Genomic DNA, 15,542 nt, shown 5'->3' with positions numbered 1-15,542 from the left:
CAGGAAGGCCAGGTCAAAGTAGAGAATCAACAGATACTCACTGTGCCCGACATTTTATCCAGCTCGCTCATGGCCTCGTGGATAGCAGCTTCCAAGTGATTATTCAGTTTTCCCGGTCTGTTGGACAATATTTTCATTCAAAGTTACTGACGTACAATCGCTTCCCTCAATGCATCCTCATGCAATCACTTCCAAAAACATGCAATAACCCTGTATCATGTGAATTATGAGCAATTAGTCATGCAATAATCTTCTGCAGTTCGTGCAAAATCCTCTGTTCTGGCAATAACAATGTAGTTTTTATTCAATATTTATTCAAATATAAAATCACTGTCTTTATATAGACTTGAGTTCATAAATATACATACTGTTAATATTGCTAATTTTGTGTCTATTCATATTTTATGTCTATTTTCATTTATGTTCTATTCTTATTTGACTTTTTGTAAAAATGTTATATTCCATTTTTTATCTTAATTTTGGTTTTTGTCTTTTTATATTTGCTCTATTTTCTGACATTGTTTTGTTTTTTTTTTTTATTACCTCCACCAGGAGGTATTGTAATCACTTTGTGTGTTTGTGTGTGTGCGTGTTTGTTTGTTACCAAGATAACTAAGAATTTATGGATGGATTTTCAGGAAATGTTCAGGAAATGTTGATACTGGCACAAGGAAGAAATGATTAAATTCTGGTGGTGATTGGGGGGGGGGGCATCTGTCTTGGGGGGGGGTCTGCGCTCTCCGAGTGCTTTTCTTGTTCATATTGTTGCACTGACTGGAGCAGTACTCCTAATTTCATTGTACACACAATGACAATAAATGTTATTGTATTCTACTCTATTCTATGCTGTTCTATTCTATTCTGATTCAGCCAGGCAGACATTTGGTTTCTGCAGAGACAGAAACTTCAAGACACCACTAATGTTTGTTTCAGACAGTGAATATGGATGAACTGGTAACTACTACACAGATTAAAACATAATGTGCTGCACACTTTTAAGCCCCCTCGGCCAAATATAGTGTAAGATTCTGTTGAAAGTTACTGCCCTATGATTTAGATTAGATTGTCTTTGTGTAAAACCTATTACATACATATTTACATTTGAAAGTACTCAGATATTATAACTGCACAAGGCACAAGGTCATTTGACCTTGAAAAAATAGGTCAAGATCACCTAGGCTTCTGCTTTATGCCAAGAAGCATCCACAGTATAAATTTGGTGCAGATATGTCAAGGCATTTTTCAGATAATGTGATTATGTCGTTGAATGGACAGACAGACGGACAGACGACAAAACAGTTCGCCAAGGGGTAAAAACTGAAAGCATTTAAAGTTTTTGTACTTTGATGTTTAACAGAGAAACAACATGGTGTGAACTCACTTCAGGCCTCTTTTGGCAGCCCGGTCAAGTGCCTCCAAGTCGTGTGTTAGTGTTTTAAGCTTCTCTGGCTCCACCTGGGGAAAAAAAGGGCATAAAGTAACAGTTCAGTAGCAGATTCACCATGAATTCCCTGAGAAATAATTGTGCTTGTATTATCTACCAGTTACTTAGACAGTCAGCATGAACAGAACCTTTTCTAATATCAAATTCACATTTGGCAGCTCAAGTATTTTATTGCAATGTCTCTACTTTCAAGAATATGTTTACAGTCAAAGACAAAATACAAATCTGTGGCAAACATCTCTTTTACACAAGAACCATGATGCTACCAAGCAGAGAAGCTAAAACAGTTCATTAAACGTAAGAGTGTCAAATATAGAGCTAAATTTTAAAAGAAACACTAAAAGAGGATTAAACTAAGAGACTACTCAGAGTAAAAGATGAAAAGTAAAAGGTAACCTAAAAATAATAAAATAGTTGGTTCAAGGAAATGAATGTGAGTTTATTTTTGATATGTATAATATTTTTGTGTTTTGTGCAGGACTCGTTAGTTTGACTGGTTATTTTGGCTTGTTAAGTTACTTTGAGGAACTGACATGGCACTTGGTGATCAGTAGAAAAAGATGGGCTAAGGGGGCGGGAGTATGTAAGTTGAACGTCTTACTGCTCCTTTTGAATTTTTTTTTTTCTCGTCTTTCTGCTATTAGAAATTGTAAAAAAAAAATAATAATAAAATAAAAAATGTATGTTTCATAGAGTTCATCAAAAGTAACAAAGGCTAAAAAGGATCAATCTAATGACTGCTGAAGTATAAGCTAACATACATAAGGTTAAAGCTATGTGTTAAAGTATGAGGAAACTACAGACAAAAGACAAAAGCTGATTTGTATGAAAGACACTGTCCAAACTTTTACATAAAAATTAATGGAAAAATATTTCTAGCCTTCCTGAGTAAAATTCAGCACATTGCTAAAGGGCTATATTAAATTCTCTGCTGCTCTGGGGTACACCTGACAAAAAATGCTAAGAATGACTGTAGTGGAAACCAATCATCTGTAATCCAAGGCGTCAGTCTCTGAAATGCCCTGGTCAGATTGTGTATTAAAATGTAAGCTAGCTGCTCACATGCTAACGGGCGTTCCCACACTTGCTCACCTTGGCCTGCTCGCGTAGCTGTAGAGCAGCACTGTGCACTTGTTCGTCCCCAGCCAGTTTGGCGGGCCAGGGTGGAAAGCCCTTCAGCTGGCCCCAGACCAGCTCTCCCATGTTAAAGGTCCTGGACCGGTAGTGAAGCAGCTCCGAGGAGGGAGAGTCCGGCTGCCGCAGGTCCTCCTCACTGCTCAGGCTCTTTGTGTCAGAGGGGCTGGGCGCCATCCCGTTGAAGTGGCCGTTGTAGTGGCTGTAGTCTTTGGCTGTAGCCAGAGGTCCCTCCAGGCTGGTGGAGGAGCTGGGCGACTGGTCGTCCCCCGTTAGCTCCTGCCGTGGGGGGCCCAGAACTTCTCCGTAACCCCTGGTGTTGAAGTGTGGGGTGGCGCCGTTAATGTGGGCGCAGCGTTCTACCGTCTGCTCCAGCCGCTCCTTGTAGCTGGCAGGTGTCCGGTTGCAGTTGTTGAAGCGATAGCCATCATCGAGAAAGGCCTTTTCGTGGGCCAGAGCCAGGCTGTGATCGTTTGAGCCTTCAGTGGAACAGGGCGGTGCAGGGGCCAGGCTGGCAGGACGCTCCATGCAAGGACTACTCCTCACTTGGGTTGAACACTCTAAAAACTCCTCACCACCCCAGGCACTGTTGTTACTGTGAGCATCAAAGCCGGCCCCATGCTGCGCCTCCCCGTCCCACTGCCCCCTGGGTGTCCCACGGCCAGGGGAACGGAAGTAGTCATTGCCCTCAGGACCGTCTGGAGTGCTCTTCCCTGGATCCATGTTCTTGTGAGCCCGTCTCACCTGCCTCGGTCTGGCCTGCTGGGGTATCGCCTCCCCTTCCTGGTGCCCATGCAGGACTGCACTAACCGCTTGGGGAAGGTTGACCGGTTCCCCTATGGAGGCAGTGAAGGCACTCATGGCACTGAGGGCAGGCACGGGGCTCGCCTGTGTGGTCCCGCTCACTGTGGTCGTTATGGTGACATGCATACCTTTGCTGGCAGCATCTACCACGGCTCTGTAGATGGCATCCACGGCCTCTGGGCCGCCGCCAGGACCTCTGTCAGAGCACGGGGTACCTGCAGGAGGCCCCTCAGCCTGGGGCTGCTGCCCATCACCAAACTGCGGATGTTGTAACATCCCCTGCTGTGGAAGCAACAGCAAGGTCATAAGATGGGAAAAATGTGAAAAGGTTTATTTATACTGAATTCAATCAGACTAGAACCAACCTGGTAGTTCTGGTAGAGGCAGGCCATGGAGCTGGCGTTGGCGCTGTTGTTGTCTGAGTAGGATGGGTTATCAGAGAAGTGCTGCTGGCCCTGGTAGGCTGGGTGGGGGGCCACGCCCTGCTGCATACCCTGATGGACCTGCTGCTGGTACATCTGACCTCCACTGGTGTTGGCGTGAGGCTGCCTGCCACCCATACTACAGCCGAGGGAGGAGGGGTTCCCTGCACAACCAATGGAACAAAAAGGTTAAAAGAGGTGTTAATACTGAGAAACGCAGCAGCTGACAAAAAGAGGAAGAAAAACCCTGCCCTGATTAAATTGTTCTGAACATGCTTGGGTAAATAAACAGAGAATGTTTTTTTCAAATCAAAATAGGGATGATAAATATTAGCATCCTGGTTATTGATTACTGTGTGCTTAAAGCTCTACATAATAATATTTCTTTTGTGTTTTCCACTGTGAACTGACTTGGTCCGCTGTACAGTTTGGGAAACCAGCATCCTACAACCTGTTTACTACAGGCTTTAACCTCTTAACACCCAACACATCACCAGTGACTCATGAAAGGGAAATGTAGTTCAGTTGTATTGTACCAACATGTTAAACACACAAACAGAAGATATTCCCTTTCTGATTAAGTCTAATTGATAGCCATACAAGAAGTGTGATGGTCACAAAAAAGCCTGTCTTAACCTGAAGTTCTATTGCCTTTCGCTTTGGGTTAGGGATCTGTGACAATGCTAATATTTTAAATATCAAAAGACAAAACTCATATTTTCCCCCAATTTTCCAGGAATGAGATAATTTTGTTGCCACCATTGTGTTTGTAACATCATTTGGCTAAAGCTGCACCTGCTCGGGACCTCAGCAGTGGTCAGAAACTGGGACAAGACATATATATGCAACAATATTTTGGTTTCTTTTGGGGGTATACCAGCTGGCATCATCAACTTTCTCAGATCTAGTGCAAAGGGCTTGTGCAATTTTCTGGAATGGGGATATGATGTTTAAAAATATGTAGAAAACTTGATTATAACTGGCATATTCATGTCTATGTAAACGTAACCATTGTGTTTTTCATGTCACACACAATTCACCTAAAACGTGACTAACATTAAGTTACGGAAAAATGCAAGTCAAGTCTCAATTATTATTGAAGTATGAGACCGTTTGAAACTGATAACTCAAGATATATGTTTAAGTATCAAGTGATGTTCATAGGAGAGTCTGAAAAGGGAAATTCTAGGAACAAACTTTCCCTGAGCTGGTTCCAGTAGCAGCCGTCTGCACAACAAACGGCATCGAAGTGTAATTTATACCTTTTAAAATGTACTGCACTACAGAGACAGTGAACCGGATTGAACAGGAAAAGTTGCACATTAACAATCTGTTGCATCCAAAAGTAACAGATCCACTGTCAGATGTACCGCACAAAACGACAGAACACGAACAAAATACATCAAGGCCACAGATGTATGTATGAATGAAAAGAAAGCCCACCAGCAATGTTATGCAGACAAAGCCGACGCAAATACAGAATGTGAGAGGCCTGACGCCGTGTTCAGTGGGTGTGTGTTTGGGCGAGTGGTGACTGGAGCAGCTGGTGCGATGCTACGTCGCTGAAGGGCAGCTGTGTGTGTTCTCCATTTTTTTTTTCCTCCTCTTTTCTTTCTTCCCCTCTCTCTCCTCTCCAATGTTGAGAGCCACGACTCGGCCAACCCCCTCCCCCTTCCTCCCCACGTCCTCTGCTACTGCTATGATATAGTGACGGCTGTTGCCGGGGGAGGTTGCCATGGGAACCGAGTGATGATTGGTGGTGCTGTCCACTGCCAGGAAGCTTGTTGGGGGAGTTGGGGTGGGTGGATGAGGGGGGTTACAAGGGCCGGGTGGTGTGATTTTAGCTGGCTGGGGGATGGGGGGGCGGTCAGCTGGGTGGCAGGGGGTCTGGGGGGGGGGTTTACAATGAACTCTGGAGTATTTGTTGATGGCAAGACTGTGTGGAGGGGGTGGGTGTGGGTGTTCACAGCTTACTAGCTGTCTGGAAACAGATGGTTAGAGGCTAATGCTAAGAAGCCACTGTCTAGGACACTTACAAAGAGCTTTCAGTGCTCTTAAGATGCTCAACATGCCAGCCAAATTAGCTTCAAGTATGGAAAGATCTACTAAAAAGCATAATCAACCATTTGGTGACAAAATATTCTTTTATCCCAGGAGCCAGAGCTTAGGTTCCCCTGCCATTAGGGCCCACAGACGTCCTCAGTGAAGAGCTGAGGTGAACCCATTCACTGAACGTCTGTGACATTATTACTGCACTCTTACTTACAGAGGAACTGCAAATGGTGGGTTCAGACCAGAAGCAAATTCTGTGGGACATCTGTACGATCCAAAGTCAATGCAAAGGCACAAATCCATGCCCAGGCAAGTTAAAAATATTTCATCTTGTTCTAAAAATTCATGGAATGCTGTGTCACAAACCCATGAGTAGGGTCCACCCATTTATTGATCAATTTTTTTATTTATACTGCCAGCAGATAAGTAAAAAAAGATGACATTCACCAATATATATTTGTTGCGTCACAGCAATGGCACCTGATTCCAGCTGGACTCCATTCAGTTGTTTCAAAGGAGCTGAGACCAGTTCGATACGCTACCAAGTGATTTTTAGTAGTAGTCGTTCTTGAATTGTCAATGGTCTGTTTCTGGTGGTGACAAACCACAAGCAGAGAGTGCACTAATGGTTAGTGTGCAAGCAATACGCAACAAACATGCATCAAAACACAAAAATGGACGAGTAAATATCGGTAATAGCTAAACTTGTTTTAGTCATTGGTGGAGGGTAAGAATTTCACCATCCATGCATCCCATCATATCAATACTGAAATTGTCCCAACGTAACAGAATCAGAAACAAATTAATTGAAGCTATAGGTGATTGACTCAATCTAGATAGTCAGTCTGCTCAATATTCTGTTGTATCTCTTTGTTTTTCACCATTGTACTGAGTGCTTACACTTCTGGCAACAGAAAGATCACCGTCAACACAGGAACCTCCAAGCCCAAGCTCTACAGTTCAACTTCAATGATGTACAGAAACCAACAAAGGATAAGGTTTGAGGAAAAGACATGCATCTAGTATAGGGCTGGGTATCATGGCCAACTTCCTTAATTGGTTCGATTTCGATTTATAAGGTTCTGAATCGATTCATTGTGATTTGATTCAGTTTGATTCAGTATTAATTGATTGATTCAGATTCATTTAGTGACACCAAAGTACAATTTTGAGTTGTAACTTGATTATCTGACTACTGCACCCATGCAACACAGAATCAATACTGATATTAGAAAGGAAATAAATATGACATTTCAGCAGTAAATAGCTGAATCTGTTCTGAAATAATGAACAGGACAGAAACATTGCCATGTTTCTACAGTGGCTCAGAGCGGACTTCTTCATCATCTTTATTCTGTTTTATGGCTGGTGCTTCCAGCCTTAAGGCACATTACTCTCACCCTGGGGCACTGCAACCAATTTGGCCCCCCTGAAACAGAATCATGTTGGGCCCTTGGCACAAGAAACTCACTGGAGGGGGGGTGGGCGGAGCTTCGTGATTTCCGCTTTACTATTCCTCTAACTCTGCACTCAGCCACTGGTGACCGAAATTTAATAGTTCTAGAACAGTGGTTCTTAACCTTGTTGGAGGTACTGAACCCCACCAGTTTCATATGCGCATTCACCGAACCCTTCTTTATTAAAAAATAAAATATGATTTTTTTCAAATTCAAGACACAGGTATATGTTTTACTGGTGCACAAAATGAACAGTCCATTAACATCACTGCGTTCAAAGAACAAAACCAATACAGTGCATGAACTCACAACAAATTACACACCTTTTCAAAAAGACATGACCTTTTTTAATACTACCACACTGAAATGGTTTTAATTTTTAACCTTATGTATTCCAATAATGTACTTTTTGTATTTATCTATTTATCATTTTTAACATTTTAACACACACCCATCACCTAATTTCCATCAGGCTACAATAATAATGAATATTTACTGCAAATCAGTGTGACTGACAGCTTTAGCGTAATACGATTTCTCCATCCGCGACGGTGCGTCGGTCATCACATGATTGTGACTGACCAGTGCGGTGACCGAAAAATGTAAACAAACGCTATACATGGCTGCCTCCGTGGTTAACAGGAAGTACCAAAAGTTATAACAATGATGTGGAAAATACTCAAATAATTCATCGTCAGACGAGTGGAAGAGATTATAAATACTTCTGGATTGTGTTGAAGTGCTATAAGCAACAACAATACGCCGCGTATATTGGATGTCAATAAGAGAAAGAGTCTCCGAAGCCGTTTGTTTACATCCACGGACCCAGCCCGACACACACACACGACTAATGAGTCGAGTGTGTGTCTTGACCTCCGCCGAACCCCTGAGACTGACTCACCGAACCCCTAGGGTTCGATCGAACCCAGGTTAAGAACCACTGTTCTAGAACGACTGGCTTCTGCGACCCGCCTCTGCTGGCCAGGTCCTCCGCACTGCGGGTTCGAGTTTGAGACCAGGAGGACCTCCCGTGGAGGGGCTTTCCCCACCCTTCCTCTGCATTCCTCCCGTGCCAGAACCATTGCAAGACGCCCTGTGTCCACGAGGGGCCTGCGAGGGGCTCGTGAGACGGAGCTGGCCATGCTTCCGCGTCAGCGGTTTTCGAGTCATTCACTCGCTGTCCCGCTCTGAAAAATCGATCTCATCCACCATTAATCAATTATGCAAAACTAAAAGAAATTGATCCAAAAATTGATCAAATCAATTTTTTTACCCACCCCTAATCTGGTAGTCTATCTGAGCTACCGGTTGCATTTTGCAACAAACCAAGTTATCATCAGCGATAGATGATTTAATGTTAGTGTGTTTGATAGTGAAAATACGTAGGATACAAAATGCTCCAAAAACATTCTTGCAGCTTATTTTAAATAACATGCCACTTAAAGAATCATTAACAGCCCAGTGTTTGATTGCTGAACCCGACATTGTAGACAGAACAATGACCTTGTATTAAAATGGATGTAATCACAGCGCCCCAAAAATAAGCCAAAACACCTCAATATTTATTTGTAATTTCTCAAAAGTCCAGTTACATCAAGCTGTGCAACACGATTTTTACCAATGCCAATCAGAGATAGAAAAATGAGCTAAACCCAAAGAAGTTAAAAGTGGAAATATCTAACAAAACAGTATCTGTAAGAGCCCCCTTTAGTGATATCATCTTTGAAATTGGGACAAATTAGACACATGCAGACACGCACCAATCAATAAACCATGAACTGCAACACAGCCCACATAGAGTTTGGTATGTCACGCTGTTTAGTCCACTCCCAAAATTACAGTGTACAACATAAACTAAATGTGTACAGTGGAACAAAGGTAATGTCTGGCTTTTTAGGTACATTTCATAAGTTTGAGTTGTTGTGTCATCTTTCATTAAAAATGGGCAATGACCACTTGCAAATTATTTAGGGGGTTTGCCAGAACGGGGGACGACACATCTCCATTTTCATGTTTTTACAATACGGAGTCTGACTATACATATACACACACACGCACGCATGCACGCACGCACAAGCACGCACGCGCACGCACACACACACACACACACACACACACACACACAAAATCATTGACAAAGGATGATTCCATTGGATGTGCTGGAAAGCCTGGTGTGTTGATACAACTCCTCAATTCCTTGGGCTCATCCACAAATCCAAGCAAGCCAAAACAATGTGGTTCTTCAGGCATTTCAAGTGAAAAGAACCACACTGTTTGTGACCAAACGGTCGTGATGTGTTTTTTTTAGTCTCAAACAGAGCTTAGCTGCTATGCTCACATCAACATAAATTGATTGAACCAAGAGCGAAAACAAACCAGACTACTTTAATTTAACCACACCAATACGTTTGAGAATGTCAATAATTAACAAATAAGCAAATGATTAACAGGAATTGTTTTTTGTTTTATACCGCAGCTGAATTATCTGCAGTGTGAACGAGTATATTCAAGTCAAAGAAGCTACTGACAATATCATAGATGTCTGGTCCAAACCAGGCTAACAGGGACAAGGCTTAAAAAGAATATGCACTTCAAAAGGAGGCAGACTTAAAAGTCACCCTGGCTATACAACCCTGATTTCTCCAAACTGAAATAACAAGCAACAGGAGGAGGCAACAGTTGTCTCTGTTCTTCCTCAGAGTTTAACTCCATATGGTGTTGAGTCAGACATGCCTGCGTGTTGGTAATATTAATGCAAAATGTGGAACTGGAAATGTTTACTAACAGCCTGGGCCAAATCGATCCTTGTTTGATCCTATAAAGTAAGTAATCCAAAATAAACCGGGCCTTGGAATGACATGAGCTGCTGCGATCTTAAACAGTGCACCGTTCTTTGGTGGCTTTAGTTTTAAATTGCATGTTCATGACAGTGTCCGCAAAGGAGGTGAATAAGCTGCTTAAATGCGGTGTTTGCACCTCAAACACATAAATTTATCATTAAAGTATACTGCAGAAAATAATGGCAGCCTGGAGTTTTAGGTTATGGCCACAGTAGTATGGTTTAAGTTTCAAAAAAGCACTGTTCCAAAAATTATTTCCAAACCAAAAATCCTCTGGACATTGGAATTGTTGCAGGTTTTTTCAGCATTTCCGCTGGTAAGGTCCCCCTTGCCGCACGATACATGACACCATAGTACACATTCGATACAAAAAATCATCACTGTTGCAACAGACTTATTATACATACGCATAATATACTAACAGGCCTACTATTTTCAATAAGAAGTTGTGCACGGTCCGTGCCGCGGTACGATCTTCACCCCCATATTTTTTTTATTTAACTCCAAAGAATTATGTGCATGCTTCAAACCATTGGGCATACACAACTGCATTCTTTTTTATGTATACATCCGGTAGTGGTCCGGTAGTGAAACCTATCACACTGAATTTACCTCGTTTATTTATCATTTACTATATTAAATTTCACTTTATTTGGATACTCAACACTACACAGTTAATGGGGGTAAAAATAATATGGATATAAATCCAGCACGCTATACCAAATTTACCCACATACTACGCATGTGCGAAAAGTAGAAAGTACAAAAATAATACGTAGGTAAAAATTGTACGTGACACCGCACCTTTCTGAGGTAATCAGAAGTCAGCGTGTGAAGGGATTTTGTTTTCCACACTGAGTAGGCCTACTTAATGAATAAGTAGGACATAAACCAGCTGACCCCCCCGATGACACACTGCCACACCAAGAGATCAGTTCCAAAGGAAACACAGTTCTTATTTAACAGTTTTGCTGTTGTAAATGTATTCATTAGTATAGGAATAAAAAGCAGGATTGTGCGTAAGTTTGCAGTCAAAGATGATGCCTCAACTTCTTCCTAAATCAGTCATGTGACAGGTGTGCAACGAATCAGAAAATGATATGTTGTTACTAAAAAGACAGGTGGTAAATGTGTGATTCAAAACAACCTCTTTCTATCTACTTTTTCTAACAACTTTCCTTGACCTTGATATATGTAACAAATTACAACCTGGTGAAAAACAAGGTTTTATCTTACTCTTAAGGCATCATCTGCCTAAATTTATGACAGGATTCATCTGCTTTTGTCTTCCTGCTAAGGATCCTCTTTACAGTTTTATTAAGTCATCTGTATGTGCTAAATAAATTGAAAGAAACATCACTAATACAAACAAAGCACAGGTTCTGCTGCAACATGAACTTAACATTTTAAACCAGTCATTTCCATATTCATCTATTGTTTAGAGTTCTACATATTTCAGCACATTAGGCAGCTGTAGCATAAGATGGCAAATGTGTGCCCTGTCTGTCATGCTGATCATTTGTTTTAGAGAACAGTCAGGTCAGCTGATGTTGTCGCCACAGTGAATTGTGGGAACCATTGAGGCTCCTTTCCTTTGCATTTAGAGACAGCAAACAACTCTTATCATGGCTGACACTGAAATAATTCCCAATCATTTCACTCAGTTACAAACCTTCCTAAATATAAAGAATGTCCGCATCATTGTATACAGAGGTCTGTTTCTAACTGTCCAAACACAGTGTTTCCAAACTAAATAAAGGTCAGCAACATTTGAGAAAGGCTATGTTTGTAGGTGGATGCTAAGAGTAGTATTGATGTTAAGGACATATGTAGCAGTTCTACACAACAAACTTTTACTGTGTTCAGAAAGCAAAGGCTTCAGCATAACTCAACATAACCACATCACCATTCTCTTCTTGTTCTTTGTTGTTTTTGCTTAAAGTCACTGTAAAAATGCATAAACTACCCATTGAGATCACTGCATCCTCTAGAGAACATTCTTGCTCAATAAAAATTCCCTACACTTATGCACACTGACAGGCATTAAAGTAAAGATGGACAGGTTAATTGGTTTGGTTAGATCTTTTATAGTTAGGCTGGGATTTATCGATGCATTTATTTAGGGATTTATCACTGTGATGTTAACTTCAAATATGCAGTTTCTATTAAAGTCAAATTATTTTTTTTTTTACAAGCTTTTACACTCCAGACTATTGGCATTAAAATGGTCTTTTCAAATCCACTATTGGTCACACTGTTTTTACTGTTGGTTGTTATTGCGTATGTATGGTTATCTAGATTTACTAAACAAATCTACATTTAAATCTTAAATTTAGACATTCCAGAAAAGGATTTTTAATTTGTAGTTAAAAACTGAAATTTACATTTTTGGTGTCCTGTATCTAATGAATCTAAAATTAATTAAGTACCAAAAATCACCTGGATCTTTAAGAAGAAGGTCAACTATTTCTTCCTCTATTTGAAGTACAGATGAGTACGTCACGTCCCTCCTGACCTACAGTACACTTGAATTTCAATGACTTCACATGGAGAAACAACGAAAAAAATAAATAAAATTTAAAAAAGAAAAAAAAAAAAAAAAGGCTGGCTCCTGGAGATGAAAACAGGTGGCCTGCAGCAGACCTCAGTGATTAGAAACCATATGATGACACAGACAAACAACGAACACACAAACTCATAGTCCGGTCCACAGCAGGAAGGCCAGGAAAAGGGTTTTTCAGTGTTGGTAAAACAAACCATCAAGAATGCACACAGACGCATGAAAAAAAGTCCTTCATATGCACACAAATAAACGCACACACTGTAAGGCACAGTCATTGAAACACACACATAGGCCTAAACCCTCATCAAAGGCTTCACTCTACTCTCTATTCAGGGTCCATTGTTACTATAGCGACCAGCTAGCTGGGAGAAGCTCTTTAGAGCGCCCTATCTGGGCTGCTTCCCTTAAAGCGTGATGCAGATCCCATTTCCATCGTCTTACACCACTGACTGATGCTACCATACAAATAAAACAAAGAGAAACACTGGCTGACTGACAATTAGCTCAGCTCTCAAAGATGAGGGGCCTGCTCATTAGCTCACAGATACTGGAGGAGCCCAACTGTCCAGGCGTGGTGGCCTGTCACCTAAATCCTCTGGTTTTGGTTCCCTCATAATCATAGAAACCAGACGCCCTTCAGTCAATCTAGTGTATGATGAGGAAAGGAGGGGGTGGACTCATTAAATGCACTGGACATCAGCGCTGTCCCACAGCCAGAGGGTGGTCAGTTTGGACTGTGGCTGCGTTCAGTCACTTTGGAAGGCTGCCAAATCACAAAATCACTTTAAGGGTTATTTTTTGATAGAAGGAACCAGTGGGAGGAGAATGTTGAGCATTTAGATCTACCAGCTGGAAAGATGAAACACTGGTGGTGGGATTTATTTGTATTTTTTTGCTAAATTCTGTGTTCATTACTTATATACAAATATATGCTGGGTTTCTATCGACAGTCACTTATTTTTCAAGTCCTTTTCCTCAAAAAGAAAACTGACTAAATGTTAAATACCAGTGACGGTGAGATGTTAAGATGTGATTAGTGTGTCTTACCTGGGTCAGGGATGGTCTGTGTACAGCTTCCATCACCGCCTCCATGTGGCATCACCCCCATGTTAGTCCTTCCCATACCATGAAGGAGGTTCTGCTGTGCAGGATGGGGGCCAGGGTGCGACAGAGGTGGGGGGTTAGTGTTGGAGCGTCCCAGTGGCATGCCATCAGGGCCCACTGGTCCACCTCCAGGCCCCATTGGCCCACAGTTACTCATAGATGAGGCCTGCATTTGGGTCATCATGTCAGGGAACTGGCCTTGGCGAGACCCCAGGTGGCCCCCAGAGTCCATGTGCTGCATGGCATCTGCTGGACCACGCAGCCTCTGCTGCACGAGGAGGTTCTGCTGAGGGCCACCAGGGACCATGGACGTGGCATCGTTGTAGTGAAGCTGAGCAGCTCCTTGGGGGCTGAGGCCTGGACGATGGCTGTTCCCAGCCAGGTTGTGGGAGCTCTGGCAGCTCATAGACTGGAGAAGCTGAGCCATCGAGGTGTTTGGGGGAAGGTTTCCGAGTCGCCCCACTTTCCGCAGCTGTTCAGTGGCACTAGGCCCAGGCATGTGGGGTCCACCCATGCCTGGTTTGTTCAGCATGTTGTACACCATGTTGTTACTGTTGTCATGGTTTACTGCAGCGCTGCCTGATGACTGTTTGCGTTTGCGAAGTGGGTCCCTCTGCTGGGCCATTAGCTTGTCTCTCAGAGCCGCCCGACCACTTTGGCCCTCAGGAGTGTTGAGCAGCATGGTGGAGTTTGGTGGGAGCATGGGGTTTAAAGTGCTATGTCCCTCCATGCCTCGAGGGCCACTTATAGAGCCAGGGTGCCCACTGCCCCCTCCGTTGCCTCCTCCACCTGTACCCATGCCTGCCATCCCAACACCACCACCAGCCATGCCAGCAGCGCTGCTGCCAGCAGCATTGAGTTTGTTTTGATTTGCTAGCTGTGCTTTGGCTGCGGCTGACAGGAGACTGCTGGCGGGGAAGGAAGCGGCATTCTGTTGGTTGAGGATCTGGTTGAGGGGCATCCCCAAGAGTCCTGGGTGGCCCTTCTGGGAAGCGCTGGGGTTGGCTAAAGAAGAGGATGATGAGGAGGAGGAAGAGGTGGGGGAATACATGGGGTTGCTGTGCTGTTGGGAGCCAATTGAATTTCCCATCCCGGACAGAAGCTGCGAGTCTTTATACTGGTGGAGTGGGTCATTTTTGTTGGTGGAAGGGCTGGAGGGCATGGCAGGCCTGGGGGAGCCCATAGCTGACCTGGGGGAACGAGGGGGGACCTTCATAGTGCCACATGGAGCTTGGTGCCCCGAGGGCATTGCGAAGTTCCCATGGTCAGAGGAAGTGGAGGACGAGCGAGAGCGATGGGGGGAGGCCTCCATCCTCCCATGAGCAGGTCCGGCCATGTGGACAGGGGAAGTGACAGGGGAGGGGGACATGGAGGAGGCCGGACCAGCTTGTTGAGTCCTTTGAACATGGCCACCGTGTCCCACAGGCCCCGGTTTCACTGTGGGTAAAGGTAAGTTGCTTGGCAAGGGTACAATGGCGGGAGGGGGTATGTTTACATTCATCACTGGTACCTGAGAGTGGATGTTAGGCTGGAAGTTGGAGGGATTTGGGACATTGGCAGGGGGCTGGCTAACAGGTTTGTTTGGGATAGGGTCCAGGATACCTAAGGGGTCTTTTTCAGAAGTCAACTGCCTTTTCTGAAGGGCACAAGATGGAGGAGGTGGTACGGGATGCACAGGGGGCTGGGCTTTGTGGTGGAACGCAGCACGGGGCATATCCATAC

General features: G+C 43.4%; 1 protein-coding gene across 4 annotated transcripts in view; it reads right to left on the bottom strand.

The window, feature by feature from the left end:
• mbd5 (methyl-CpG binding domain protein 5) overlaps positions 1-15,542 on the bottom strand; it is a 69,245-nt gene that overhangs the window by 6,717 nt on the left and 46,986 nt on the right. For all 4 annotated transcript variants that reach the window (XR_003937479.1, XM_030155833.1, XM_030155843.1 and 1 more), the window contains 5 exons: positions 13,764-15,542; positions 3,748-3,968; positions 2,537-3,664; positions 1,382-1,455; positions 42-117 (listed from right to left, as the gene is read on the bottom strand). The exon at positions 13,764-15,542 is cut by the window's right edge and continues 606 nt beyond it. Coding sequence is in view for 3 of the 4 variants with exons in the window: in XM_030155833.1 (XP_030011693.1) it covers positions 42-117; positions 1,382-1,455; positions 2,537-3,664; positions 3,748-3,968; positions 13,764-15,542 (3,278 nt within the window). In the remaining variant the exon portion in view is untranslated. The remainder of the gene's footprint in view (positions 1-41; positions 118-1,381; positions 1,456-2,536; positions 3,665-3,747; positions 3,969-13,763) is intronic.

The sequence above is a fragment of the Sphaeramia orbicularis genome, chromosome 2 (assembly GCF_902148855.1).
Source record: "Sphaeramia orbicularis chromosome 2, fSphaOr1.1, whole genome shotgun sequence".
NCBI lineage: Eukaryota > Metazoa > Chordata > Actinopteri > Kurtiformes > Apogonidae > Sphaeramia > Sphaeramia orbicularis.
The sequence above is the reverse complement of the archived record's forward strand: the minus strand, read 5'-3'. Positions and strand labels throughout refer to the sequence as shown.